General features: G+C 38.7%; 2 protein-coding genes across 2 annotated transcripts; both read left to right on the top strand.

Moving 5' to 3' along the window:
- On the top strand, window positions 1–10,770 carry LOC120468992 (uncharacterized). Its single transcript, XM_039657663.2, has 6 exons — window positions 1–855; window positions 1,025–5,056; window positions 7,424–7,613; window positions 7,697–7,788; window positions 9,749–9,834; window positions 9,929–10,770. Exons 1-6 carry the CDS (start codon window positions 799–801, stop codon window positions 9,990–9,992), a joined length of 4,521 nt encoding a protein of 1,506 aa, XP_039513597.2. The 5' UTR covers window positions 1–798; the 3' UTR covers window positions 9,993–10,770.
- A 528-nt stretch (window positions 10,771–11,298) lies between these two features.
- Window positions 11,299–27,595, top strand: ppp4cb (protein phosphatase 4, catalytic subunit b). The gene is made up of 9 exons (XM_039657719.2): window positions 11,299–11,437; window positions 15,675–15,954; window positions 16,049–16,100; window positions 21,877–21,927; window positions 23,134–23,235; window positions 23,325–23,498; window positions 23,652–23,778; window positions 23,857–24,046; window positions 26,751–27,595. Exons 2-9 carry the CDS (start codon window positions 15,857–15,859, stop codon window positions 26,878–26,880), a joined length of 924 nt encoding a protein of 307 aa, XP_039513653.1. The 5' UTR covers window positions 11,299–11,437; window positions 15,675–15,856; the 3' UTR covers window positions 26,881–27,595.
- Window positions 27,596–27,977: the final 382 nt, after the last annotated feature.

Raw genomic sequence — 27,977 nt, 5'->3', positions numbered from 1 at the left:
GCCTATAGCTCAGATGTCAAACCTCAACCACAACACTTGTGCATATTCAAACAGTGCACATGAAGTTGTATTAAACCTCCACTTAATGCTTTAGTTTTCTATCATAAACAAAGGCATAAGTTCAAACGTATAATTTGCTACATATTAAAGCTAATATGATGAAATATCTTGACGGAAGTTTTAGGAGCTGCTCGCACTTGTTGCGCAGCTGTTGCAGCAGAAAATGTGTTTGTGTTTCAAAACCTATAATGAGATTCCTGCCTAGACAGCATTTTAGGTACTTTCTGACCCTAAGGTGCTTAAATATTATGATTTCAACCATGACGTCCGAATGCTGCACGCGTCTACAATAATACGCGCCTGTAGCGCCCTAAAATGCACAACGCGCCTGTTAACATGCAGTCTATTTAGGCAGCTCACTAGGATTTGACACACATCCGGTAAACTTTAGAGAAGTGTTCACAGAAATGATGTGTGGTTGGACATGACAGCCAGGCTCAATGGCTCTTACTTTTTTCTCACCAGTCACCACAAACCAACTTTGTGCTTGTGTGTTGGCTGGTGTTAATACAGCTTCACACTACGCGTCTTCCTCATTTAAACGCCGGACATATGAGCATCACGAACTAAACAGATGCGAGCTCCGTCAGACAGTCACCAACTTCCTTTAAAAGACTTCACTTACTAAAAAGGACATGTAATGGTCTGAATGTTGTTGTGAAGAATTCGTAATCATATCAAACTTCGAAGGAGCTTCATAGATCTGTCAACACTTCATCATTTTTCATTTAATCAGCTATGGATGCGCCTGAATCCCCGGTGAACCGCATTGGTCGCACTATTTGGACTGTTTGGGTGAGTATGCAATCAACGAGTTTTGTTGATTAAGTTCTGAATAATGATGACTATATAGTCTGTGTGATTACGATTGACTGTAGTATGTTTCAAACAATTATATTTGTATCTTGATGAGTCATTAGGTATCTTTAATGAGTCATATTTTTTCAATGTTTTGTTGATTTAGGGTTATCTGTCAGGGGCTGTTGCAAGATATCTAAGACCGGAAGTCACAGATGAAGGAAACCAAAGAGTATGTTCCAGATCAGATCAGATTGACTTGAGTGCAGCAAACAAGATTAACAGAGAAGAAAAGGCAAACAGTAGCGAGAAGGAAGAGAATATATCTAGTCATAATGACAAAAGCACAGGGGAGGTCAAGTGTTCCCTTGCAAAAGTCAAAGTGCGAGTGGCCTCGGTACAGTGGGAAAAAACTGATGTGGTCAAAGACGACAAGAATGATGAACTTAATGTTGACACCGCAAGAAAACAAACTTACAGTTGTGCAATGTGGTCAGCTGGGACCGATCATGAAGGGAGCATTTCAGGTGATTCAGAAAGCCGAGAATGCAAGAGTGGCACGCATGTTGAGAAAGAAGTGGTTTCATCCGATGAGGGTCAAGCTGAAAGTGTGCATGCAAACAGTAAGTCAAGTGAAATTATTCAGGAGTTGGATGAAACTGGGCGGATTGAACAAAATGATGGTAACAATGAAGAATATGACCAGAAATATGAGGACGAAAACTGTTCAAAGAAGAGAGAAGATCCGGATAACGCAGATGTAACTGTCCAATCTGAGCTTTATGGACAAGATGTAGAACAGGAAAAGGAGATCATGATGGACCATGGAGAGACAGAAAGCAGTGGAGGTTTTGAACAGGCAGGTTTTATTGATGAAATGGAGAAAGAAACTGTTGGCCCGAAGGAACGGGTGGAAATTGAGATTGATGAAGGCCAAGGACCTGAATTACAAGTGCCAGGTGATGCATTTGAAGAGGAAGCTGATGGCCTTTCGAATACTGAAAGGCTAAAAGTAATAGAAAAATATTGTGATGAAATTGCCGAATTCTGTAAAAATGAGGTTGAAGAGATGATTCCAGAAAATAAGGGTGCAACCGAGAGTGAACAAGATACGATTAAATTACAGGAGTCATGGGACACAGAAAGCGACACACATGTTGAGAATGAAGAAGTTTCATCCAATGAGGTTCAGGCTGAAAGAGGACATGCAGACATTGAATGTAAGGAGAGTGAAACGGCACTAGAGTTGGATAAAACTGGGCAGATTGAACAAAAAGATGATAACGATGAAGAATGTGATCAGAATCATGAGGATGAAAAGTGTGAAATGAAGAGCGAAGATCCAGATAATGCAGATGTAACTGTCCAATCTGAGCTTTATAGACAAGATGTAGAACAGGAAAAGGAGATCATGATGGACCATGGAGAGACAGAAAGCAGTGGAGGTTTTGAACATGCAGGTTTTATTGATGAAATGGAGAAAGAAACTGTTGGCCCGAAGGAACGGGTGGAAATTGAGATTGATGAAGACCAAGGACCTGAATTACAAGTGCCAGCTGATGCATTTGAAGAGGAAGCTGATGGCCTTTCAAATACTGAAAGGCTAAAAGTAATTGAAAAATGTGATGATGAAATTGCTGAATTTTGTAAAAATGAGGTTGAAGAGATGATTCCAGAAAATAGGGGTGCAACCGAGAGTGAACAAGACACGATTAAATCTGAGTTGCAGGAGTCAGCAGAAACACTGCAAACAGTTCCCAAGGAAATAAATATATTGAACATTGAAACAGAACTGAAAATGACCGTTAACACATCAGAAGACTCCCTGCAGTTCGATTCAAAACAGGATACTCCAGAAAATACTTCAGAAACAGGAACTGGATTGCCTGTGGTGATGGCCATAAAAACTGAAGGTATGTTTTCATATCCGATTGTTTGTGAGTTCCCTGGAGAATCGAGGAAAAGGCCAGAGACTGCGTTGGGATGTTTTGAAGAGATCAAATCTGAGCCCCAAAGTCTTGCAGAAGAGCAGTCGGAAAATGAAACTTTTGTCGCACGCTCTGTTGAGCATCCCGAGACACCGAAAGCAGTTGAGGAAGCTGTGGAGATTGAACAAGACATTGAAACTCCAATCGAATCTGTAAGTACAATAGAAAGTCAGACACATCAGGAAATAGACAACACCAAGTTCTCTCTTAAAAAACGTGTTGAATTCAAAACTGAGCTGATTGTTGAAACAACAGAAACAAAGATCTGTTTCGAAGACGAGGAAGCAGAACCATATGAGACACAAAGTCAATCATCAAACATCAGAAATGTCACTTTACAGACACGGGAGCTTCTTGAGTTCACAGAAAGAGAACGCAAATCATCTCAAGAAGCAATGGACACTTTCAGTGAGTCACTGGGAAATTCGGGTGTTTCTGTAATCACTGGAACCGCAGAGATACAACATGTTGTAGACGACCAAACAGATGCCAAACCTGTATTAATACAGACTTTGAGCCCAGCCGAGTTCCTGGAGGAAACTCTAGATCTTCAAGGCGAATCAGAGCAGGAGCAGGAGACTCGGGACACAGATGTGGCGAAGATCGCTTTAGAGTATGTAGAAGAAATAACGAATCAAGTCTTGAAGGACATGATAGAAATGGAAAACAACTTGGTAAAAGAAACAGAAACTTTGGAAGGAGTTTCAACAGAAGAACTTGGTGATGCAGAATATCAAGCACCTGAAGAATGCGTGTCAGTCGGTGCATTTGTTTTGGAAGAAGAAAGGAAGTTATTGGGTGAAACAATGGGAAGTATAATGGCGGTGGAAACCACAAGTAGGGAAGTTGCTGTACAAAATGAGCAAGATGTTATTTCACAAGAGTGCAAAACAACTGAAGCTGATCAACAAAGTTATCTTTGTGCTGGGACGGATCATGGAGGGAGCAGTTCTGAAGACGTTTCATCCGATGAGGTTCAGGATGAAAGAGTGTATGCAAACAGTAAGGACAGTGAAATTGTTCAGGAGTTGGATGAAACTGGACGGATTGAACAAAAGGATGGTAACAATGAAGAATATGACCAGAAATATGAGGATGAAAACTGTTCAAAGAAGAGAGAAGGTCCGGATAACGCAGATGTAACTGTCCAATCTGAGCTTTATGGACAAGATGTAGAACAGGAAAAGGAGATCATGATGGACCATGGAGAGACAGAAAGCAGTGGAGGTTTTGAACAGGCAGGTTTTATTGATGAAATGGAGAAAGAAACTGTTGGCCTGAAGGAACGGGTGGAAACTGAGATTGATGAAGGCCAAGGACCTGAATTACAAGTGCCAGGTGATGCATTTGAAGAGGAAGCTGATGGCCTTTCAAATACTGAAAGGCTAAAAGTAATAGAAAAATATTGTGATGAAATTGCCGAATTCTGTAAAAATGAGGTTGAAGAGATGATTCCAGAAAATAGGGGTGCAACCGAGAGTGAACAAGATACGATTAAATTACAGGAGTCATGGGACACAGAAAGCGACACACATGTTGAGAATGAAGAAGTTTCATCCAATGAGGTTCAGGCTGAAAGAGGACATGCAGACATTGAATGTAAGGACAGTGAAACGGCACTAGAGTTGGATCAAACTGGGCAGATTGAACAAAAAGATGATATCGATGAAGAATGTGATCAGAATCATGAGGATAAAAAGTGTCAAATGAAGAGCGAAGATCCAGATGATGCAGATGTAACTGTCCAATCTGAGCTTTATAGACAAGATGTAGAACAGGAAAAGGAGATCATGATGGACCATGGAGAGACAGAAAGCAGTGGAGGTTTAAGACATGCAGGGGAAAATCTTATTGATGAAAATGAGAAAAATATTGTTGACCAGAATGATCACGAGAAAGCTGAGATTGATGAAGACCAAGGACCTGAATTACAAGTGCCAGCTGATGCATTTGTCCTTGAAGAAGGAAGGAAGTTATTAGGGGAGACAATGGAGGTGGAAAAGGCAAGTCGTGAAGCTGTTAAACATATTGAGCCACAAAGTTCACCAGAGTGTGAAACAAATGAAGCTGATGGACGTCACGATCAGATGCACGAGTCGAGCGGTCATGAAGACTTCATGGAAGTCAGCAGACCTGGGATGAAAAGAAGATTTGATAGAGTGAACCCTCCAGTGGTGAAGATAGAAGGAACATTTGATTTGGATCTACAGGTAATATCAAATATTTTGAGTAAAAGATTTGTCTACTGCTTTTTGATTCAATGCAGCTTGTTTTCAATGTTACAGTCAAGAGGTATTCAGTTATCAGTCATAATAGTAATGTTGATATATATACAGCTTTAAGATAATACAAGTTATATGGTTAGTAAACATCATCTATTCAGTTAGGAAGGCTTAAAGGGATAGCTCACCCTAAAATGAAAATTCTGTCAGTAATTACTCGCCCTCATGTTGTTCCAACCCCGTAAGACTTTCGTTCATCTTCTGAACACAAATTAAGATATTTATGATTAAATCTGAGCTGGATCACTCCTCCATAGGCTTCTACGGGATCGAAACTGGCCGGCCCAAAAGTTATGAAAGACATTTTTGAAATAGTCAGAGTGACTACAGTGGCTCAGTCTTAAGGGCCGTACACACCGGGACAAATATCGGCACGCGTTATTCGCCAGCGTTTTTCAACGCGTTTTTTGTGTTCACATCCAAGCGATTTTCGGTGACGATGAGCCGAGTGAACATGCAAATTCATTCCCTGGCATTTGATGGCGCCCATTTGCTCTGCAATACATCTTCTTCGCCGTTACGTATGTGTACTCGGCCAGCGCAGTCTCATCCCAAGACGTCATATAACTGACGTCTTTTGACCATACGTCAACATCCGCCTTTTTAGGGTACCCTTAAACGTCGGTTAGATGACGTTATCGGATCCTAACCCTACCCCAGACCTAAACCTACCCAGTCACCTAACCGATGTTAAAGGTAAAGCGTCAGTTGTATGACGGCCCCGGATCGTCATGTAATCGACGTTTAAGGGTACCCTAAAAAGGCGAATGTTGACGTGTGGTCAAAAGAAGTCCCGTTATATGACTTCTTGGGATGAGACTGTGTTAACTCGGCAAGACCGTTTTGTGTTTGAGCGCCCTCAAGTTGTTTTTTACTGTTGATACTATTCTATTTATTGATACTATTCTACTACATATATGACCCACTTTCAATCCGTCTCCACCCGTGGAATTACCCTTTAAAGGGTTAGTTCACCCAAAAATGAAAATTAAGTCATTAATTACTCACCCCCATGCTGTACCAACCCCGTAAGACCTTCGTTCGTCTTCGGAACACAAATGAAGATATTTTTGATTAAATTTGAGAGCTGTATAACTACCACATTGGCTCCTAAGGGACTGCCTCTTGACGGCCCAGAAAGTCAATGAAGAAAATGTTTAAATATCCCAAGTGACTACCGTGGCTCAACTATACGTTTATCAAGCGACGCGAATACTTTTTGTGCGAAAAAACAAACAAAAATAACGAGTTTATTCGACTATTTCTTTTCTTCCTTGTAGGCCAGAAACGAGATTTCCTTAGATTTCCACGACGCATGCGCGAGAATTGCGATCTGCTTTACACCACTTCAGATCGCAATTCTCGCGCATGCGTCGTGGAAATCTATAAGGAAGTCTCGTTCTGGCCTACAAGGAAGAAAAGAAATAGTCGAATTAACTCGTTATTTTTGTTTGTTTTTTCGCACAAAAAGTATTCGCGTCGCTTGATAAACATATAGTTGAGCCACGGTAGTCACTTGGGATATTTAAACATTTTCTTCATTGACTTTCTGGGCCGTCAAGAGGCAGTCCCTTAGGAGCCAATGTGGTAGTTATCCAGCTCTCAAATTTAATCAAAAATATCTTCATTTGTGTTCCGAAGATGAACGAAGGTCTTACGGGGTTGGTACAGCATGGGGGTGAGTAATTAATGACTTAATTTTCATTTTTGGGTGAACTATCCCTTTAAGTTTATCAAGCGACGAGAATAATTTGTGTGCGCAAAAAACAAACAAAAATAATGACTTTATTCAACTATGCATTTCCTTCTCTGTGGGCCTCGAGTGAGTTTAACTACTCAAAGCTTCTAGGTTGTACGTCACATGCAGGCTCACTATTGGCCGACGCTGGTCATGTGTGGGATGCGTGTGACGTCAGAGAAGGAAATGAATAGTTGAATAAAGTCATTATTTTTGTTTGTTTGTTGCGCACAAAAAGTTTTCTCGTCGCTTGATAAACTTAAGATTGAGCCACTGTAGTTGATGTCTTTAATAACTTTTCTGGGCTGGTAAGTTTCAATCCCTTAGAAGCCTATGGAGGAGTGATCCAGCTCTCAGATTTGATCAGAAATATCTCAATTTGTGTTACGAAAGTCTTATGGGGTTGGAGGAACAACATGAGGGAGAGGAATTACAGACAGAATTAAAATTTTTGGGTGAACTAACCCTTTAAAGATGACTGCATTTATATAATAGAAGGTAAAGTGTGATCCTACATCATAGCTAAAGTTAAACCTATCATCACTTTTTATCCATAGGCATTTGAGGACTCATCTTTGGACTTTAGCCTTCAGAAGTCTCGAATTGCTGTGAAGAATCCCCTAGTTCGGCCACCCAAAGACCCCAGAAAGCTCCTGTTCAAGATCTCAGTCGAGCCGCGTCTCCCACAGCCTCCAGCATGTGAAGTCTCCGCCCCGAGTAAAGGGGTGATCGGATTCAAACTCCCAGGTACACTGACCTCAATAAAACCTTCATGATAAGTGCGTTACAATTTTATCAGTACATTAAATCAGTCCATTATATATTTTTAGGGTTGGGCGCAGGGCTGCCGGCTCTGAGAAAAACTGAATTTGGGAAGAAAGCGAGAGAAGAAGGAGAAGCCGAGCGCACACTACATCCACAGGTATAACAGAAACCGTGTGTGACTGTGAAACTCATGTTTCTGGCGCAGTCTTATCCCAAGACGTCATATAACTGTGTATATATATCGTCATATAACGACTCCGGTTGTCAATTTCCGGTTCGAATCTGGTCTATGCGTTTTTGCTATGCGTTTCAGATGTCATCCCCACATCGCTAAACTAAATCGAAAAAAAAACATTCATCAAATTTGATCTGATAACGTTATTTTTTTATTAAATCACAGATAGAAACAAAATGAACTTTTTTTTCTTTTCTTCATAACTTCCAAAGGATAGCTGATGTATGACTGCACGATCTCCCTAATCCAGCAATACATGAACATCCGACAGTTTCTATCACCCCGACTGCTGCAGAATAACCCAATAAGCTTAGGCTGGTTAGCTCTTTGACTCTTGTCTACCTCTGCTTTCAAAGATGCATTGTGAGGAGAGTAGTCTACATCATACGCCGAGTTTCGGTTCGTTTATGAGACCAGAGTCCAGTTTGTGCGCCGGCGCCTCTGTCATGATGATCTATTTTCTACTATATTTCCTTCTTATTTATTAAAACCGGGTAATTGGTTGATAAAACATTTATTGAAATAAAAAAACGAAATTCACTTTGAAGAAAGGCTTTGTGTTTCTCTTTAAGATCTCTGTGAAAGTTTAAAATTGGCTTTCAGAGCGGTCATGTGCAAAATGGAGACGTCCGTAACTTTGTTTTGTTTTGTTTTTTCTCATAAATGCGAACACAAAAAATGAAATAAAAATAATATTTTATGTTCTGTGGACCCTTCTTCATCCGGTTAATAGGCTATTACTTTTGTTTTGCGCAGTAATTCATAGAATTGCTAAAAAATATTTTGCCACCTAAAAGTTAAAGATTTGTTGTGTTACGTGTATTTCCTACCCTATCTCACGACCAATTCGTACGAATTCGTACGAGTGATTAAAAAGTGGCTAATTCGTACAACCTCACTCGTACGAATTCGTACGATTTGTCTAAACCCACGTGATGGTTAGGTTTAGGGGCGGGGTCAGGGGTAGGTCATTCGTACGAATTCATACGAATTGGCCAATTCGTAAAATATGTACGATTTAGCAAAATCGTATTAATTTGTACGAGTGAGGTCGTATGAATTGTTACGAATTAGCCACCTCGTAAATTTCGTACGAATTCCCGTGAGATCAGGTTGGTATTTCGCTCATATTAAGTATAAAACACATGTGTAGACTTATTTGTTTCTAATGTCTGGACTAGAGTGCTAGCATTCTATGTAAACACAAATACTTCATCCGGAAGTAGAAAACCGTTTAGTCAGTTGAACCCGCTATGAATCATGGGAAATAAAACGGGCGCAGAAAAAGGTGGATATTTAAGATTTATGTATTTGAATTGCATATAAAATTTCTGCCCATTTGTATCACACAGTTTTTACATGAAGTAAGAAACTTAATGAGATGCATATTCGTAGATAAATGAAACCAGAAACAGCAAGATTTCTGTTTCTTAACTATTTGCATTGTTGGCAATCAATTGATTTTATTTAAATGATCAAATTTTCGAAATGCATTCATTCAAATTATTCAGTTCAAAAGTATGAACATGGGTAAAATATGGCTAGCTGTGGACCAAGCAACATTTAGTTAGTTAAAATGTATGAGATTGACAGATTGGATTTATTGGTGATTAATATGTAAACCTGGTTATTGTGCATTTAAAACGCATTCAATTTATTAGTACTTTTACAGAAATCTTACCCATTTCATTTCCATTAATTTCATATCAATTTCAATTTTGTGACTGACAAATTAAGTTTGTTATTCATATTGTACATTTTTATCCAAATGAGTGGACATTTTATATACAATTCAGTTGCATAAATCTTAAATTTAGGCCTTAAATATTTGTATAGTTATTTTAGGTGTTGATGTGTAGTGTTATTACGGTGTCTTTCTCAGCTAAAGTCAGTTGCAGTAACAGAGGATTCTGTCAAACGAGAGCCGGCGTCAGCTAAACCCAAATGGACACCCCCGAAGCATCCTGGGTATGGCCTGAAATATCAATCTGAATTCTTAATTTTATTTTATTTTTTTCACAAATAAAGAACTAACGTTTTTTCTGTGTTTTGTGTTGTGCAGCATGGGGAGTCCCTTGATGATGGCGGAACTCAAAAACAAACTCAAAAAGCCTGTTAAGGAGTGATACATTTCATTACATCATGATTTTCAAAGGCATTCTTCATCTATTCTTTATTTGTCAGCTGTTGTCATATTCAAGCACTATGCAGCCTGGTAAATGCTATATGAAATTTGCACGAGTACGCAGCTGTAGCACAACGTTTCATTTTACTTCAGTTATGTTGTTAAAAGGTTGTTGTTGTTGTTTTTTTTTTTTTTTTTGGGGGGGGGGGTTCTCAATCGTTTAACTGAGCTTGTAAGTCTTTATTGTTTGTATTTATTTATATTTGAAGAAAAACAAGTATGAGGAAAAAATGTTGTAGGCATACAAAATTTAAAAAAAAATAATAAATAATAATATGAAGAAAAAATGCTTTAATATTTGTACAGTTCTTATATTGATCAAGTAATTTTTGATAACTCCGCCACTAGAGGGCATCGTTGGATTCAATTGTGATATTGACATACTTTTTGTACATTTTGTGATCTACATGCATAAACATTTTTCATTTATTTTGCAGTTTTTCAAACAGATTTCTGCTTATTTGTTAGAGATCATGTCATGCCCACCTTTACAACTTTGTTTTGAAAATGTATTATCTGGCTTTTTATCTTTTTTTATAACATGTCTCTCCGTAAGAAAAAATATTTGATTTGTTACTTCGGATGGCAAAATGTCGTTGACATAAATGTAAGTATGGTGGTCATAAACCACTATTTTTAATTTTGGAATCAGAAGTTTAGCAATACCTAAAAGACTATTTATTATCTGAAAAATAAAAAAGCTCAATATTTTCATCTAAGTTTTTATTTATTTATTGTATTTTTTTCTCTAAAACTATGTTGTCTTTATATACCACCTGGCTATTGTTAAATGTTGAAAAGCTCTAATAAAAAAAAGTCATTGGCTGTCATAAACAGTATGTCAGTGTGCCACTAGAGCGCAGCAGAGAGTCATTAGCTGTAATGTAAGGACACCACTAGAAGGCAGGAGAGATTCATCAGCTGTAATGTAAGTACGCCACTAGGAGCGGCAGAGAGTCGTTAGCTGTAATATATGTTAGTACGCCACTAGAGCGCAGCAGAGAGTCATTAGAGCTATAATATTGTAAGTACGCCACTAGACCGCAGCAGAGAGTCGTTAGCTGTAATATTGTAAGTACGCCACTAGAGGGCAGCAGAGAGTAATTTGCTGTAATGTAAGTACGCCACCAGGAGCAGCAGAGAGTCATTAGCTGTAAGTACGCCACTAGGAGGCAGGAGAGAGTCAAGCTGTAATGTTAGTACGCCACTAGGAGCAGCAGACGTCACATATGTGTGGCTTTCCAAAAGGGAGGCGCTTGACGCCGGTAGAGGGTGGTGGAAGAAAAAGACCGACGGCGACGAGCCGGGTGGAAGCCCTAAAAAGCGAACTGACGTTATATTCTTTTGATTGCTCTATTTTTACAAATCTGATCGGAGTGATTAAAGGTAGGTCCCACTCGTATATTTCTTGAACTCTGTTGTGGTTTAAGCGGTAAAGAAGCATAAGCTGGACGTGTATTTGAGCAGATGTCTAGGCAGATGAGCTCATTTTCTCAGGCCTTTAACGTTAACGTTAGCTGCTCAGGCTAGTTAGCTAAGCTAATTCCAGATTGATTCGCCTGTGGCTAGAAATTGTGGTCGAGTTTGACATTAGGACGTTGTGGTGATTAATTATTATCGGTGGTGTGTTTATCATACTTGTTTAGAGGTTATTTAATTCAATAGGGAGTTTTCAGGAAAGTTGTGCCAGTCTAAATCGCCGTCACATTAGGTAACGTTAAACGAACCAAGCCAAGAAGTTATTACATGCTATGCAGAACCTATATTAATTATGACAACGTATAGGATTAGAAAGGCTTTAGATTTTTAAAATGATGTTTTAGCTTAACGTTATATTTTAAACAGAGCTTTGGTAACGCTCGGCTAAAGTAGAAACCAAATTGAACTGTCATCCTATTGTGATTTGAATGTAACGTTACCCGTTTTTGATTAGTTTTACTCGTTTGACTTTTAAATTATTATGGTAATTTATGACTGTGAAATGAGAACTTGTTTAACTTGAGTTATGCTGCATAGTCAGCAGGTTTCTCTACCAAAGGCCATTGACCTCATTCACTAATTATTTTTCCTCTCATGACGTTGTTGGTTACGATGATTACTACCATACTATATTCAGATTTTACTCCCTCATTAAACATTTGTAACTGTTTTCAGAAAGTCTAAAATGATTAAATAGCGTTTTGTTGGCCTCTTTTTTCGTGACGTCATACTGTGACGTCATTTGCGTTGAATAATGTTATACTCGCGGTTAGAAGCCAGTTAAACCTAAAACAAGAGTCTGCGTTACTACTATCACCACACGGTATGGCAAAATAAACAGGTTTTCAAACAGTCCCCCGTTTGCAATTGGTTGAACAAACAAGTTAGTCCCGCCTCCAACGCACGCGATTGGTTTAAGCAATATATCGCAACAATTAAAGCCCGACCTACTGCGAATTTTAAGCCGGCCCGTCCTTTCAACATGGGGTTTTTAATAATATTTTCTGACAGCAGAAATAAATCCCATCCTCAGACATGAATCCTTTAATCAACCAATAGGCTATATATTAGAGAAATGGCGAGGAGAATGGTTATAATGTCAAAATCACAAATTATTATAAATAAATTCTGTGATTGGGAAAAGTTCTCTACCCTTTTAAATCAAGACACGCATGACCATGGTATTTATTGAAGGTTGAAGAATCACTGAAATATCAATACTGCAGTTAAGGCCAATTTATACTTCTGCGTCAAGGATAACTTGCGCCGTAGTGTACAGCGAAGGCAATGCTGTCGTAAGCATTTATATTTCTGCATTCAGGTCTTGGTTGCTCTGCAGTACTGCTCCGAGACGCTAGTTGGCGGCGGAGGGTTTTAATGTTCCACTGTGTTTAGTAGAGCCAGATCGATATATCGGCAGACCGATATTATCGGCCGATATATGAATATTTCAAAAATAAAATAAATACGGACGAAACACACTTGAACCATGTCGTGAGTGTTGGAGTTTGTCCACCAGAGGGCACTCTACACCGTCCCTGTTGGCAACACTCGTTGAGTTGGTCACGATACATACATTGCTTGAATAACAATTAAAAGAACATCCCCATCTGTTCTCTTAACTCAAATAAGCATGACAAAATTTGTGATTATCATGTCCAGTTTAAAAAAAATAAATAAATAAAACATCGGCCGATATATATCGGAATATCGGATTTTAAAACATTTTAAAATATTTGTATCGGTATCGGCCTTCAAAATCCTTTATCGGTCGGGCTCTAGTGTTTAGATTCCTCGCGGCTAGGTTACTACAAGCAATAGCGACTGAAAGAGAGCGGATCATGTTGGAGTTGGAGCTTATTGAGGTGAAAAACAACTAATTTTAGTGAAATTACTAAAACTAAAAGGCAGAAATGAGAGAGGACGGAGGAGATGGTACGTGCGGAAATGCGTAGGAGGATGCTACCAAGCCAACCGATCACAGATCTTGCGGTCCACATCATCGCGACGTGTAGTTACATTTTTGAGGAGGTGCGCGTCATGCTACGGCGAAGGGTATGCGGTATGGTACGCGTCTGTGCGTATGCTACGTCGTACCTATTGCGCGCACCCTGCGGAGAAGTATAAATTGTCCTGTACCAGCAACTTGTCTATAAAACTATATACTTTTGCACTGCCCAATTTTTAATGTTATGAGACAGAGCTTTTTATCAAGACAAAGTTTTATTTATGACATGTTAAATGTTCAATATGTACCTGCCATGTATTAGCCGGTGATGCTGATATGGCAATAAACTCAAATACTAATACATGACAGCTAGGGTTGGGTATCTATCGAGAATCGAGTATCGATTGGAACCGAGACTAACTTTTTTGTTTTTCCCGGAATCGTTCAAAAGTTAAAATTTCGATTCCTAGTTTCGATATTCGCAGTCCGCCGAGTGGAAGAAGAAACCGCTGAACAACACCAACGAAGAAGCGTCTACCGGAAGTGTTGGCATAACCACGCGAGTCGAACATGAGTAACTTACGTCGGCGATCCAAAGTGTGGCTTCACTTTTCTAAAAATAACGAAATCAACAAAAGGAGTAGTTTTACAGAAGGAGTATTTCCTTCAGAAAGGATTATTTCCTTCAGAAAGGCCATTGGTTAGCAAGGTTAGCTAAACTTTTTTGACCCTGCCTCTTAAAAGAATCGGAATCGAGAATCGTTAGAAACTGGAATCGAAACAAGGAATCGGAATCGGAATCAGAATCGTTCAAATTCAAACGATACCCAACCCTAATGACAGCAGAGTATCTGGTAAAAACTACATTACCCTAGCCTGGGAAAACCCAGACAACTTCCGGCAAATTTAGATTTGCTCTGAAAGTTAGTCTGGCAAAGAGCTCATTCAAGCCCATTTCCAATCCGTCAAAATCGAGGCACCAATTAGAAACGCTGGGCTGGGATTTACACGATGACGACAGCGCTGGGATTTTGAAGCGGATTTTGTAGCCTACATTACAATGGATGTTTAACATCACTCGCTCGAATCAGCTATCGCATCTGTTTTAAGCGATTTGAACGTTTCCTTCTTGTTAAAAACCGTGCAAAGAACAACACTCTGAGATGTTTCTCTGCCGCTCTGCATACGTCATCTCCTTCATCGCTCTGATTGGTTACACGCAACGTCAATTGGTGACGTCCCTCTGGAAATGATTTGTCTATGACGCTTTGCCAGACCATAACTCACTTACAACTAGAGCCCGACCGATAAAGGAATTTAAAGGCCGATACCGGGTTTTAAAATCCGATATTCCGATACATCGGACGATATTTTATTTATTTATTTTTTGAAACTGGAGATGATTAGTCACAAATTGTCATGCTTATTTGAGTTAAGAGAACTGATGGGGATGTTCTTTTAATTGTTATTCAAGCAATGTATGTATCGTGCCCAACTCAACGAGTGTTGCCAACAGGGACGGTGTAGAGTGCCCTCTGGTGGACAAACTATACAACTCCAACACTCATGACATGGTTCAAGCGTGTTTCGTCTGTTTTTATTTTATTTTTGAAATTTATCGGCCATTATAACTGCCGATACCGATAGTTTGGAAAATGCCTAATATCGGCCGATAATATCGGCCTGGCTCTACTTACAACTGAGAATGGTCTGGTTTTAACCAGGCTAACATTACCCATGATTCTGCAACAAAAAAAAAAGTTTCAATCTACACAACCAACGTCTTTAAATTTCTCCATCCTTCAGTTGTCATTTGCCATGCTTCATAGTATTGTGGTTCTTTCTCCTCATTATTAAATCATTTAAGTTTACAGTCTTGCAATTTGCACCTTTATCTTTTTGTCCAATTTTCTAACTTTTTTTGCTTCAAGTCAAAGTTTATAATGATGTGATCCTCCTCGTAGCTGTTTGGTTTGGTTCATGGCTTACAACTCTTTTAAAATGAATATTTCTGAAACCAAGCCCATTGAATTGTTTTAATATTTTAAAATTGTCACAGATCTACAAGATTTTTTTTAATGAACTTCATCACTACATCAGACTTTTCATCACTTGAACAAGAGAAAGATATAGTATAGTTAAATTGACCTTATTAAACTATTTTTTTTCCTGCTCTGTTTTCTTTACTCCTAACAGGTTTCTGTGCCCATATCGGTCCCGCCACCTCCCCACGTCTCTTCATCTGGTGTGTGTGTGTGTGTGTCTGTTTGCATGTGTCTGTGTTTGGATTGCACAGAGAGACACTGTTAGTCCTACAGTAGCTGTATTCACGGGTTTCGTGTGAGGGGGAAACAGCTAGACGGTCTCGGCGATCCACCATGGGTGACATGAGTGATCTGGACAGACAGATCGACCAGCTGAGGAGGTGTGAGCTCATCAAGGAAAATGAGGTCAAAGCCCTGTGTGCCAAAGCCAGGTGATTACAACCAGTAGAAAACAAACCAGTCGCTTTAAAAAGCCTTTTAATGTTGATCATAAGCTCATACGACACCAATGTTTGTGTGTTCCAGAGAGATTCTCGTGGAAGAGAGTAACGTACAGAGGGTGGACTCGCCTGTAACAGTAAGTGTCTGCAATCGCTGCTTAGAGGAGACACTTTACAGCAGTTTCCCTTTGTTAACATTATTTAACTACATTAGTTAACATGAACTAGACATGTGCCGGTATTCGGTAATGCGATAAATCGCGGTAATGAATATGCACGATATTGTTATCGAGGGCTCTTCAAAATACCGTGAAAAATAATAGATTTGAATTTAGACTTTTAGAGCGCGCATTAGCTTATTTTCCATCAACCGCTCAAACACTGCGTGCTGCGCAAAACACGCACGCACTCTGATGTAAACAATCCCCACATGTATAAGCACTGTGTGCATGGGGCAGCGCGCACTAGTCTAATGTAAACAATCCTCACATGGACTAGAAGCATGGCGGAACGCTCCCGACGATTTATCCCCGCAGGGCTGCCAACTCTCACGCATTCAGCTTGAGACTCAAGCTTGAGACTTTCAGACAGGACGCGGAATACGCTCGCAACACGCAGGAATGTTTTGTTGCTCCGCCGACCTCGACCACGCCGGGGTTAAAGTTTAAAATAGTTAAACTTCTTATTTTAAAATGGCAAATCGCGTTGTATCTGAAGGGCAACGTTGAACCAAGCGGGCAGCGTCGCGCATTCCGCGTCCTGTCTGAAAGACGATTAACGCATTTGACACTTTTCACACGCTCTCCCACAGAGAAAAATCACAGAGCAAAGAGGACACTGACACCGACAGACTAGACAGAGCAGGTTACTTTTGATATGAAAGTTGTTATTGATAAATCAGCTCTTAGGTTCTGATCACAGATCGTTGCTCCTCAGTTCAAGTAAACCGATCATGTCACTTTCGTTTTTATTTAAAGATACAGTACAACTTACCGAAAGGTATATTTACTTGTACATAATAACGATCAATCAGCGTTTTCAAACACGGAAAGAGGTCAGTAACACTGCAGGAGAACTGTTGTCACAAAACGTTACATTTACCTCAGGAAAGCCATTTAATGACCAGCACATTAGTTGGCTAGGAAAAAATAGCAAGGAGTATTTTGCTAAATATTATATTTAATTTCTCTCTGTATGTTTACAGCAGTATGTGAGAGATTTTTTTTCTTGAGAAACATTAACAGACTGGGGCCTACCTAATATTTATCCAAATGAGTCAATATTGAATTAAGACTGAAATCAAATCCAAGAATTTAATTGAATAATACAAACCGTAACCTACCAGTCATTGTACCATGTAAACATTGTAACATGTTGTCACTAAACTTTAAACAATTTGGTTTAGTTACCATATGTTTTGAAAATCACAATTATACATTGTGATGCTAGTTGAGGTTTTTTTTAGATACCCACAATGAATCTGTTTTTCTTGAGCATTAAAATATAATTTCATTAAAATATCGTGATAATACCGTATACCGTGATAAAAGCTCAATCAATTAACCGCAGCATGAAAATTTGATACCGGCACATGCCTAACATGAACTAAGAATGAAAAGTACTTCTTAGTCATTTATCAATATTTAGGGCCCAAGCCCTGAAAGGGCGAAGGCCCTATTGTTTTCCTTGCGATTATTTTTCTTCTCTATTATTATAATAATTATTATTTTACTACCTTTTGGGCACTTTTGGGGCCCTTAACGTGCTCGAAAACTCTTGAAACTTTGCACACGGGTCAGAACCCGCGGCCATCAGAGCCGGGCTGAAGCTGGTACCTGGGCGTGGCAGGGGGGCTCGTCAGCGCCCCCTGGAACGGGGTCCGAACACTCGGTCCATAACTCAAACACGCTTGCATGTAATAATATGAAACTCGGTACACATGTTGATCTCATCGTTTCATCTATACCTCGCGCTCTTACTTTTTACCCCAGCCCAACAGGAAGTCGGCTATTGAGGTTTGTTTGTAAAACGCTCGCAATGGTATTTGAAATACTCCTCCTAGAGCTTTGATCCACATTCGACGAAACTCGGTCAGCGTGAAGTCAAGACATTGAGGATGAAAGTTTGCGAGGGGATTTTTGATATCTCGAACGGTTTGTCCGTGGCGAGGAAACGAAATCATGGCGAGAAACGTGAAACAGGAAGTGTGTTATAACTTCAGCATACATTAACTGATCTTGATGAAACTTCAGCAGTGTGCTCGCTGTAAGAGGACGATCACATGGATGTGACTATTGTGAGTAAAAGTTATAGCGCCACCAACTGGCAACAGGAAGTGTGTCACTTTCAAAATGCTTTGAAATCACCCTTTTATTTTTACCCGATTTGCTTCAAACTTCATCTGTATAATGTAAACATACGGCAGATGTAGACCTGTGAATGGATTCTTGATATCTTTGAAACTGTTGCCGTGGCGACGCATCAAACTTTGCCCTTCTTTTAGGATGCTTTTAGGATGCTTTTGAGACCCTTAGCATGCTTCAAATTGCATGAAACTCGACAGACACATCACATTTATTAGCCAGTAGACATGTGCAAAGTTGCAGAAACGGGCGTGGTGAGGGCTCAGTAGCGCCACCTTTTGACAAAAGTGGGGTGGTTAGTTTTAACTAGAGTTACAAAAATTGGTATGTATATTGTACTCCTCGAGCCGGACAACTTTCTAATTGACACTTATTAGCTAGGACCCACAGAAACTCAGATATTTTTGTTTGAATATGGCCACTCTGAGCCTTTGGCTGGCTGGCTGGCTGTCTGTGTGTGTGTGTGTGTGCAGGGGGAGGGGGCTTAACCATTTCACTGCTGTGTGTATGACCTGCATAAAGAAAATACATTTCTCAAGCCTGGTATTTTTTAAATAAGTTTTTATTTTTATTTTTTATAAGTAAAGGCATATAACTAGTTTAATTGTAGTGAATTGACAATAGTTTTATATAATTAGTTTATTAATCAGATTAACTTGGTCAATAAACTTGGTCTGAAAATTTGGTCCATAAATCAAACACACTTGCATGTAATAATATGAAACTTGGTACACATATAGATCTCATCGTTTCATATATACTTCACACTCTTACTTTTTACCCCAGCCCAACAGGAAGTTGGCTATTTAGGGTTGTGTTTAAAACACATGCAATGGAATTTAAATTATTGCTCCTAGAGCACTGAACCAAATTCGACTAAAACTCGATCAGCGTGAAGTCAAGACATTAAGGATGAAAAAGTGCCACGGGATTTTTTATATCTCGAACGTTTTGGCCGTGGCGAGGAAACGAAATTATGGCGAGAATCATGGAACAGGATGTGTGTTATAACTTCAGCATACATTAACTGATCTTGATGAAACTTCAGCAGTGTTTTCGCTGTAAGAGACCGATCACATGGATGTGACTATTGTGAGTCAAAGTTATAGCGCCACCAACTGGCAGCAGGAAGTGTGTCACTTTCAAAATGCTTTGAAATCACTCTCTTATTTTTAACCGATTTGCTTTAAACTTCATCTGTATAATGTAAATACACGGCAGATGTAGACCTGTGAATGAATTTTTGATATCTTTGATACTGTTGCCGTGGCAACGAAACAAACTTTAACATTATTTTTTTATGCTTTTGGGACTCTTAGCATGCTTGAAATTGCTTGAAACTCAACAGATACATCACATTTATTAGCCAATAGACATGTGCAACTATGGCAAACGATTAAAGTAATGTCAAAAAAGTAAACACTAAAAGCCTCATATCTTCTAAAAATGTAATTATACATCATTTGTTTCTAAATTAAATTATACAAATATTATAACTTCCCCAATTTTTCCTTTTTTTTCATTTAAGAATTGTGTTTACGTTCAAAAACAGCCAGAATTGTTGTAAAATTCATAAAAAAATAATAATCTGAGTCATACGTAGTGCTATACTGCCCTCTTGTGTTCAATTTCAGGTAGACCTATTGTGTATATTCCCACCGGTTAATCAACGTGTGACTCCGCTGGGACTTGGGAGCTTTTAAATCGCTTACTTAAAACCGAAAGTCGAGATACGGATGTCCGCACAAGACATTAATGGTGTGGAGTAGAGCGAGCATTTTAAATAAATTCCTATTAAGTAGGATTGAACTAAACAGAAAGAATGTTCACTCTGTTCTGCTGGTTCCTCGCTGGTGGATCATATGATTACTTTGTCATAATCTATGACAAAAATGCTATTATAAACCATATTAATAATAGATAATACACATTGCTCTTATTTTTGAAAAATACATTCATGAAAAACAAGATAACAAAAATCATAAAAAAAAAATATAGCCATGGCTGCTATAAAGCAACATATAATTGAAAGGCAATTAATAATCTGTCATTACGTCACTGCATTATGATATTACGGCTCCAATACGGTGCAGCACAAAGCACTTATGTGCATCCCGAGCGGAGAATGATGTGCTTGAAGCCACATGAAGTTACAGCGCATTGAGTCCGTATTGAAAAGTTCAAAGCACAAAGGAAATACATATTTATGAACAGTGTATTATACATTATCTATCTATGCAATAGTTTATTGAGCCTTTTCTTTTAAAGGTTTTAAATTTCAGTTACTGTGTGCGTGAAGAACAATTATAGTGCTCTGACTCTAGTGTTGTGATCTAACCGACAGCGTCCGACACCCGGTAGAAAGTAACACGGTTAAGTTACAGCAATAAAGTCCAGCAAGAAAAAGTTTCTTCATTCGAAAATATAGACCTTTAGACCTTTATCTTAAAGATCCAGTATAATAGGATTAACATTGAATCATTGAAGATCGTTTCATCATTGACTGTAACCGAATGTGACGTGCTGTTTGAATGCTGAATGGAGAATGACTGACAGGCGCAGAGAGGGAAAAGTTTGTGTTCTTGAATTTAATGACTTAAATATTAATTTCTATATCACATAATAGCTTCAGAACACTAATAATACAGTACACAAAAACTTTATGGTACTTTAGAAAGTTTTTGTGCCTTTGTGCCTAACAGAATAGTATATATGCACAATATAGAATTTGAATCAGCCTCGTCAAAGATGGCAGTGTCAGAGCCGATACCGATCCTGAGAATCTAATCGGCGCACTTCTTTTCAACAGTCAAATTGAAATTGAAATTGCTTGAAACTCAACAGATACATCACATTTATTAGCCAGTAGACATGTGCAAAGTTTCAGAAACGGGCAATGTGCAAGGACTAAATAGCGCCACCTTTTGACAAAAGTGGGGTTGTTAGTTTTATCTACAGTTACAAAAATCGGTATATACATTGTACTCCTCAAGCCGGACAACTTTCTAATACATAGTCATTAGCTCGGACCAAGAGGAAGTCAGATATTTTGGTTTGAATATGGTGAGCCTCTCTCTGAGCCTACGTCCCTGTATGGCAAGCCCTTTTAACATTTAAAAGCTAAGTTTGCCTGTCCGGAATTAACATTGTAGATATCAACAACGTCTTTCTGTCTATTCGTAATTACATTTTGGATAGTTTGTATTATCATTTAAGGCATCTGTAACATAATTGTGACTAGTCGAAATGACAGAGTATGGCAAGCCGTTTTAACATTTAATCATAAAAGGGCCAAAGCCTTCGGCACCGCTACCCGGGTGCCTTTAGGTAACTAAAGGAACCGGGGTTGCGGTGCCACCGGCTTGGGCCCGCCATCGCTGCTCGCAGCTATATTTAATGTTAATTTCAACACTTACGAATACATTATTAAAATCAAAAGATTTGATACGGTGCATTCTTTATCTTTAATGTTTCATATCTTCAATGATTTCAAGATTAAGAATGATGTGATCATGTAAATGAAAAGTAAAAACCGCTTTCTTCTCTTCAGGTGTGTGGTGATATCCATGGGCAGTTTTATGACCTGAAAGAATTGTTTAGGGTAAGTTATTTTTCATGAAAAGTAAAGCCAAGAAGTGCATGGAAATTTTATATATATATATATATATATATATATATATTAATATCGACTGATATAAAAAAAATTATCGTGATATTTTTTATTTTTTTGGCCATATTGCCCAGCCCTAATCTCGCAAGCAGGGACTTCCTGAAGGGGAAATATTTATGGAAACACACTGAGTCCCCAAGAACTAGGGACTGTGTGTTGGTAAAGTTCTTGTGGTGGAAACTTGGCTCAAGTCATTGCCTGATTAGGCAGGAAGATGCAGCCTCTGTTTCATAGCATTTCTTTACAAAGGGACAGCGCCAACTACTGGCCTGGCAACAAAATACAGCGGCTGTAGTTGTTTTCACGGATCTGTGTGAACAGGGTCATTTTGACTGCATTGTCAAAAAATACAAATGACTTTTTTTCCATTTGTGTAAATGTACCCTTAGTTGGAATCAAATCAGTGGTGCAGTTAAAGGAGTTAACTGATAATTGACTCACCCACCCCATGTCATCCAAGATGTCCATGTCATTCTTTCTTCAGTTGAAAAGAAATGAAGGTTTTTGATGAAAACATTCCAGGATTTTTCTCCATATAATGGACTTCAATGGGAACCAAACGGTTCAAGGTCCAAAAGACCGTTTCAGTGCAAACTGTTCAAAGGGCTTTAAACGATTTCAGACGATGAATTATCAATGAATTAAGGGTCTTAAGCAAAACGATCGCTCATTTAAAAAAAAAAGTTTACGTTTTATAAGCTCAAATGCTCGCCTTGCTCTGTTCTGTGATGCGCGTTCGTGACTCTCCTGTTCGAACTCGTTTATCAAAATGAACGAATCTTTTTTCCGTGTCATTTGGTTCATTCAACGAACGAAATGAACGAGTTGACTAGGGAAAAGATTTGTTCATTTTGATGCTTAGTTTTTCGCTTGATAAGACCCTTATTCATCGTCTTGAATCGTTTAAAGCCCTTTGAACAGTTTGCACTGAAACTGTCATTTGGACCTTGAACCGTTTGGTTCCCATTGAAGTCCATTATATGGAGAAAATCCTGGAATGTTTTCATCAAAAACCTTAATTTCTTTTCGACTGAAGAAGACATGGACATCTTGGATGACATGGTGAGAGTAAACTAGAATATACTGACTAATCTATTAGTAATTGATCAATAAATTGGTGTTTAAAAATCTGTTCAGGTGGGAGGCGATGTTCCAGAAACAAACTACCTCTTCATGGGAGATTTTGTGGACAGAGGGTTTTACAGTGTCGAGACCTTTCTGCTACTTCTTGCCCTCAAGGTATTGTCATTGTGTTACTCATAGGACGTCTGTAATGAAATATGATGCTGTTATAATCGAACCTCATTCATGTGTATTGGCTCCTCCAGGTGCGTTATCCAGACAGAATCACCCTGATTCGGGGAAATCACGAGTCCAGACAGATCACACAGGTGTACGGCTTTTACGATGAGTGTTTGAGAAAATACGGCTCGGTCACGGTATGGAGGTACTGCACTGAGATCTTCGACTACCTGTCCCTCTCCGCCATCATTGATGGAAAAGTGAGTCTTTCTGTTTGTTTGGTTGTTAACGGGATAGTTCAACCAAAAAATGTAAATCGAATCGAATTTTGGGGGGTTAACTAGCCCTTTATCTCTTGTTTCCTTAACACTGGCCTGACTTGGATTGGTTTTTCATCTTGCGACCCCCTCCAGATCTTCTGTGTACACGGAGGCCTGTCGCCCTCAATCCAGACTCTGGACCAGATCAGAACCATCGACAGGAAACAGGAAGTGCCTCATGACGGGCCCATGTGTGATCTTTTGTGGTCTGATCCTGAAGGTAATTCTGATTTCTTGAATAGCGCAGATATGTGCTTCATCATCATCTCATTATATGTATGTATCCCGTCTGGCTCAGACACCACCGGCTGGGGCGTCAGTCCGCGAGGTGCCGGATATCTGTTCGGCAGTGACGTCGTGGCCCAGTTCAACGCCGCCAACGACATCGACATGATTTGCAGGGCGCACCAGCTTGTCATGGAAGGGTACAAGTGGCACTTCAACGAGACTGTTCTCACTGTGTGGTCCGCTCCGAATTACTGCTACAGGTGGGTCATGTCCCACAGTGCTGAGAGTAGAGATGGGTCCGTGTTACCATTATAGTAGGGGTGTAACGGTTCACAAAATTCCCGGTTCGGTTCGATATAACAAAAAGAAAGAAATGCAAGAGAAATGTCCTTGATATGATTTTTTTTTAAAATTATATTTCTATTAAAACTAACATCATAAAGTATGATTTTTTTTTTTTAATTTTTTTTTTACTTTGAGCAATGATGGAGCTATACTTGACTTTTCTCAGGATCATATAAAACAAAACAGCTCCTTGGACAAAATGACATGTAATATTGTAGTTATAAATAAAGGTTTAGTTAGTTCAGATTAACATTTGAGGGAATCAATTTTATTCATAATGTATAATAAAACCGACGTGATGTTACTTGAAAGCATTATAGCCTACCGTTCCTGCCAATCTTCCATGGTTACAGTTAGTAGTGTTATACAGTAAATCTATGGTGAATGTTGCTGATCTGTGGACACTGGATAGTTCATTCATGGCACAATGTTTGTTCCTGGTTTCAACGTCAGCGCTGTTCGATCCGTTAATAACGGAGAAATGTGAATGTTTCTCACTAGATCTCGCAGCGATGTTTACTTCAGTGGTGAATTCAAATGCTTTCTTTACTGGATTTGGCTGTGTAGTAACAGTGCTGATGATTAAAGTCCCCATGAAATCAAAATTGACCGTACTTACTTTGTTTGCCTAAATTGATCGTTTTGTGGTGAACAATTCATACATGCAAGTCAATCCACACAAAAAAATTTTTTGGCTTCGCAATCTTTAATCAAATTTTGAAAATGCCCCTCCCCTCTGCATTGGAGGACCTTGACCGATGACATAGGCTTTATGGTTTGGGTGTCTCCTTAACATCCATAACCACGCCCCTCCAACTGACAGCTGCTGTGTGTTTGCGAGTGCCAAACGAGCATTGATTGACAGCGTGTGTAAACTTGCGTCATCCTCTATTTCAGAATGAAACCATTTTTCTTGATCCAATCAGGTGCTAGTTGAAAAAAATGCGTCACAACACTGGAGAAAATTCGTTTGCAACTTCCGGTTCACGGGGACTTTTAAGATCGGCTCCCGCTGCATTGGTCCAAACTGAAAAATGGTCCGTCAACCACACAATAACGAGTAGCTCAGTTTCGTTTCGCTTACATTACATTTGCCATTTGATGTTGGGCAATGTTGTGGTCATGCTAGCATCTATGAGCGCGCCTGCCACGCGCGACGTGCCTACATTTTAAATAACGAACTGTCGGTCGGCCGGAAAAATGGTCGAACGAACCGTTCGGTTTAAAAATGCGTACTGAAAACCAAACCGGTTCAATATGAATACGTGTATCGTGTATCACCCCTACATTATAGTGTTTATTGACATTTTGAATTTGTTTTTTATTTAAAAGTTTAAGTAATTGCATCTTGTTTTTATTTTATTTTTTTTATGTCTATATTTTAATAGTTTTAGTTTTTACTTTTTTCAGTGCATCAAGTTAGACTAACTGAAAATGAGAAACATTTCCTTGGCAAATTGTTGAAGTAAAAAAGTTTATTTTTTTTATTCAATAGCTTTTTTTTTTTTTCTAGTGTCTTTTTCGCCATAGTTTGGTTTGTGTGTTTATTTATTGACTTGCTACGTCAGTTTTTAGTAAGTTAGTGAAATCCTTGAATGTGAGTAATGTTTTAGTAGTCGTTTTCAATGTTTTATTTTTCATTTCAACTTTAAAAAAAAAATATATATATATATATATATATATATAATAGAGGGAATGCATTGACGTCACTTTCCCGCCAGAACAAACCCCCTCAGCCTGACTGAGTGGCAAAAGATCTGCTGCGTGACTGGATTTAATAGGGGAAACTGCGAAAATGCAACTAAAACGAACAATTTTATCAGTTTAAACTAAATGTTGGACTCAATATAGTGTTCCTTACAACTTACTAAAGATCCGGTGATCCATGGATGTAGCCAGGAATCGTGTTGCCGGACATTTATGTTTGCCTGATTTCCACACTGTGGAAATAAAAGCAATATAGACCTAAAGTAAACATAAAGCAAATTTGCTTGTGAACGCTTTATATAAATACAATATAGGTAGGTCTAAATCCGTGTGATCACTTATATCAGTGTTATATATATCATCATATCGTCCAGCCATAAAACTTTATAGTTTTTTTGGTCAGTGTTTATTACATCCAATAATGCAGAATATGCAATGATAAATATTTAATTGATGAGTTGTTCATATATATATATATATATATATATATATATATATATAAAATATATGTATAACTATACAAAATATATGGGTGTGGTTTTACAGCTAAATTCAGCATATTGACACACAATGATAACTGCAAATCCACCTTTCGCTGACTGGAGTCCAGTTGTTTCTGTGAATTGCAGCGATCCATTTGCTCCTCTTTCTATAGCAGTCTGTAAAAATATACCTCGGATATTTTTTTTTTTTTTTTTTTTGTCAAATCTAGTTGTACTGTCAATCGCAAAGCTCTTTCCCACTTTATATGTGTTGTGTTTGTTTTTCGCGGCATTCATTCACGCTGAACTAATACAGCCGCTCAGTCTTTTTGCCACTCACTGTGAGTAACTGCGGTCGATGGTGATGTCACGCGCACACACTCTATTTGTAATTATTTAACATAGTGATGTCCCCTTTTCTTTGTCACAGATGTGGTAATGTGGCGGCAATCTTGGAGCTTGACGAGCACCTGCAGAAAGAATTCATCATATTCGAAGCTGCTCCACAAGAAACGAGAGGCATTCCCTCCAAAAAGCCAGTTGCTGACTACTTCCTGTGAGCTTCCTGTGTCCTTAGGACGCAAGCACTCTCAACAGGAAGTGGAGCCCTGTGTGTACTTGTATTTCTGTTTCCCTTTCCCTGCCCAACTGTCTTAATTGTGCTTCTTTTTTTTTTTACTTTCTCTATAATATTCCTTTTTTTTTTTGTACTTTCCATCCACTTTCACATTCTTCAACTCTGCCATCAAGACACACATTGGCATTATATTCTCACCCACTGCTGTGAAATCTCTCGCTCTCACACTCATTGTAAGCTGTAGATGTAGACGTTTATTATGAATGTGAATAGCAGTAAGGGAAGGTGGCGTTTCACACGTTCCTCGGAAAGCTGCGTTTTGAAACGGCAGGTTAAAACAGGTTTTTGGACATTTTTTTATTCATTTTCTTTCTGTACGTTCTCTTCTCACGCAAGTTGTAAATGTGTTAGAGAATTGGTATGACATATTTCCTGCTTTGATTATACTTTACAGTTATCTGTTTTCACCAAGCAGTTTCACAGCTTTTGAGTTTTGTGAAGGAAACGACTGCAGACGCAGATATATATAAATGTATATGGACATTAACTACACTGGAAAACATGAACACGACACGCATACAAACCAAACTGGATTTAGAAAATTAGCTTTTTCCCTCTTGACTGTTTTCTCTATAGGACTTATTGTTGATTTTTATTTTTAATTTGTGAAAATAAAATGTACTTTTGTATGAATTTAAGATGTGATTTGTCTGGTTTTCCTCATCAATTTGTCAGATGTTCTGCCTGGTCAACTCGTCCAGTTATTTCATCCACTCTATCAAATATTTTTCTAATTGAAAATTGGAGTCACACAATGTGTGTAAAAATAACTAGTTTTAGATCACGTTGGGACAACTTCAGCAATTGTGATTTGAAATACCAAAAGTGACAAGTTATTTTAAATGGCTTCTGTGCTATTCTGCTATTAGTTAATGAACCTTAAAGATGCTATATAGTTTACGCATTTTTGTGTAGCATATTCAATTCAATACTATTTTTCAAAAGTTTGGGATTGGTAAAAATTTAAGTAATACTTTTAGTCAGCAAGAATGCATTAAAATTGATTAAAAATGACAGTAA

Source organism: Pimephales promelas, chromosome 17, assembly GCF_988280905.1.
Source record: "Pimephales promelas chromosome 17, fPimPro1.hap1.1, whole genome shotgun sequence".
Classification (NCBI taxonomy): Eukaryota; Metazoa; Chordata; class Actinopteri; order Cypriniformes; family Leuciscidae; genus Pimephales; species Pimephales promelas.
Note: the sequence above shows the minus strand (reverse complement) of the source record. Positions and strands in the feature narration are given on the sequence as shown.

Excerpts from the sequence above, each read along its gene's own strand:
- LOC120468992 (XM_039657663.2), top strand. The coding sequence starts at position 799 with ATGGATGCGCCTGAATCCCCGGTGAACCGCATTGGTCGCACTATTTGG. Across the intron at positions 7,614-7,696 it reads GATCGGATTCAAACTCCCAG|GGTTGGGCGCAGGGCTGCCG; the intron begins GTACACTGACCT and ends ATATATTTTTAG. Across the intron at positions 9,835-9,928 it reads ACACCCCCGAAGCATCCTGG|CATGGGGAGTCCCTTGATGA; the intron begins GTATGGCCTGAA and ends TGTGTTGTGCAG.
- ppp4cb (XM_039657719.2), top strand. The coding sequence starts at position 15,857 with ATGGGTGACATGAGTGATCTGGACAGACAGATCGACCAGCTGAGGAGG. Across the intron at positions 15,955-16,048 it reads GCCCTGTGTGCCAAAGCCAG|AGAGATTCTCGTGGAAGAGA; the intron begins GTGATTACAACC and ends TGTGTGTTCCAG. Across the intron at positions 21,928-23,133 it reads ACCTGAAAGAATTGTTTAGG|GTGGGAGGCGATGTTCCAGA; the intron begins GTAAGTTATTTT and ends AAATCTGTTCAG.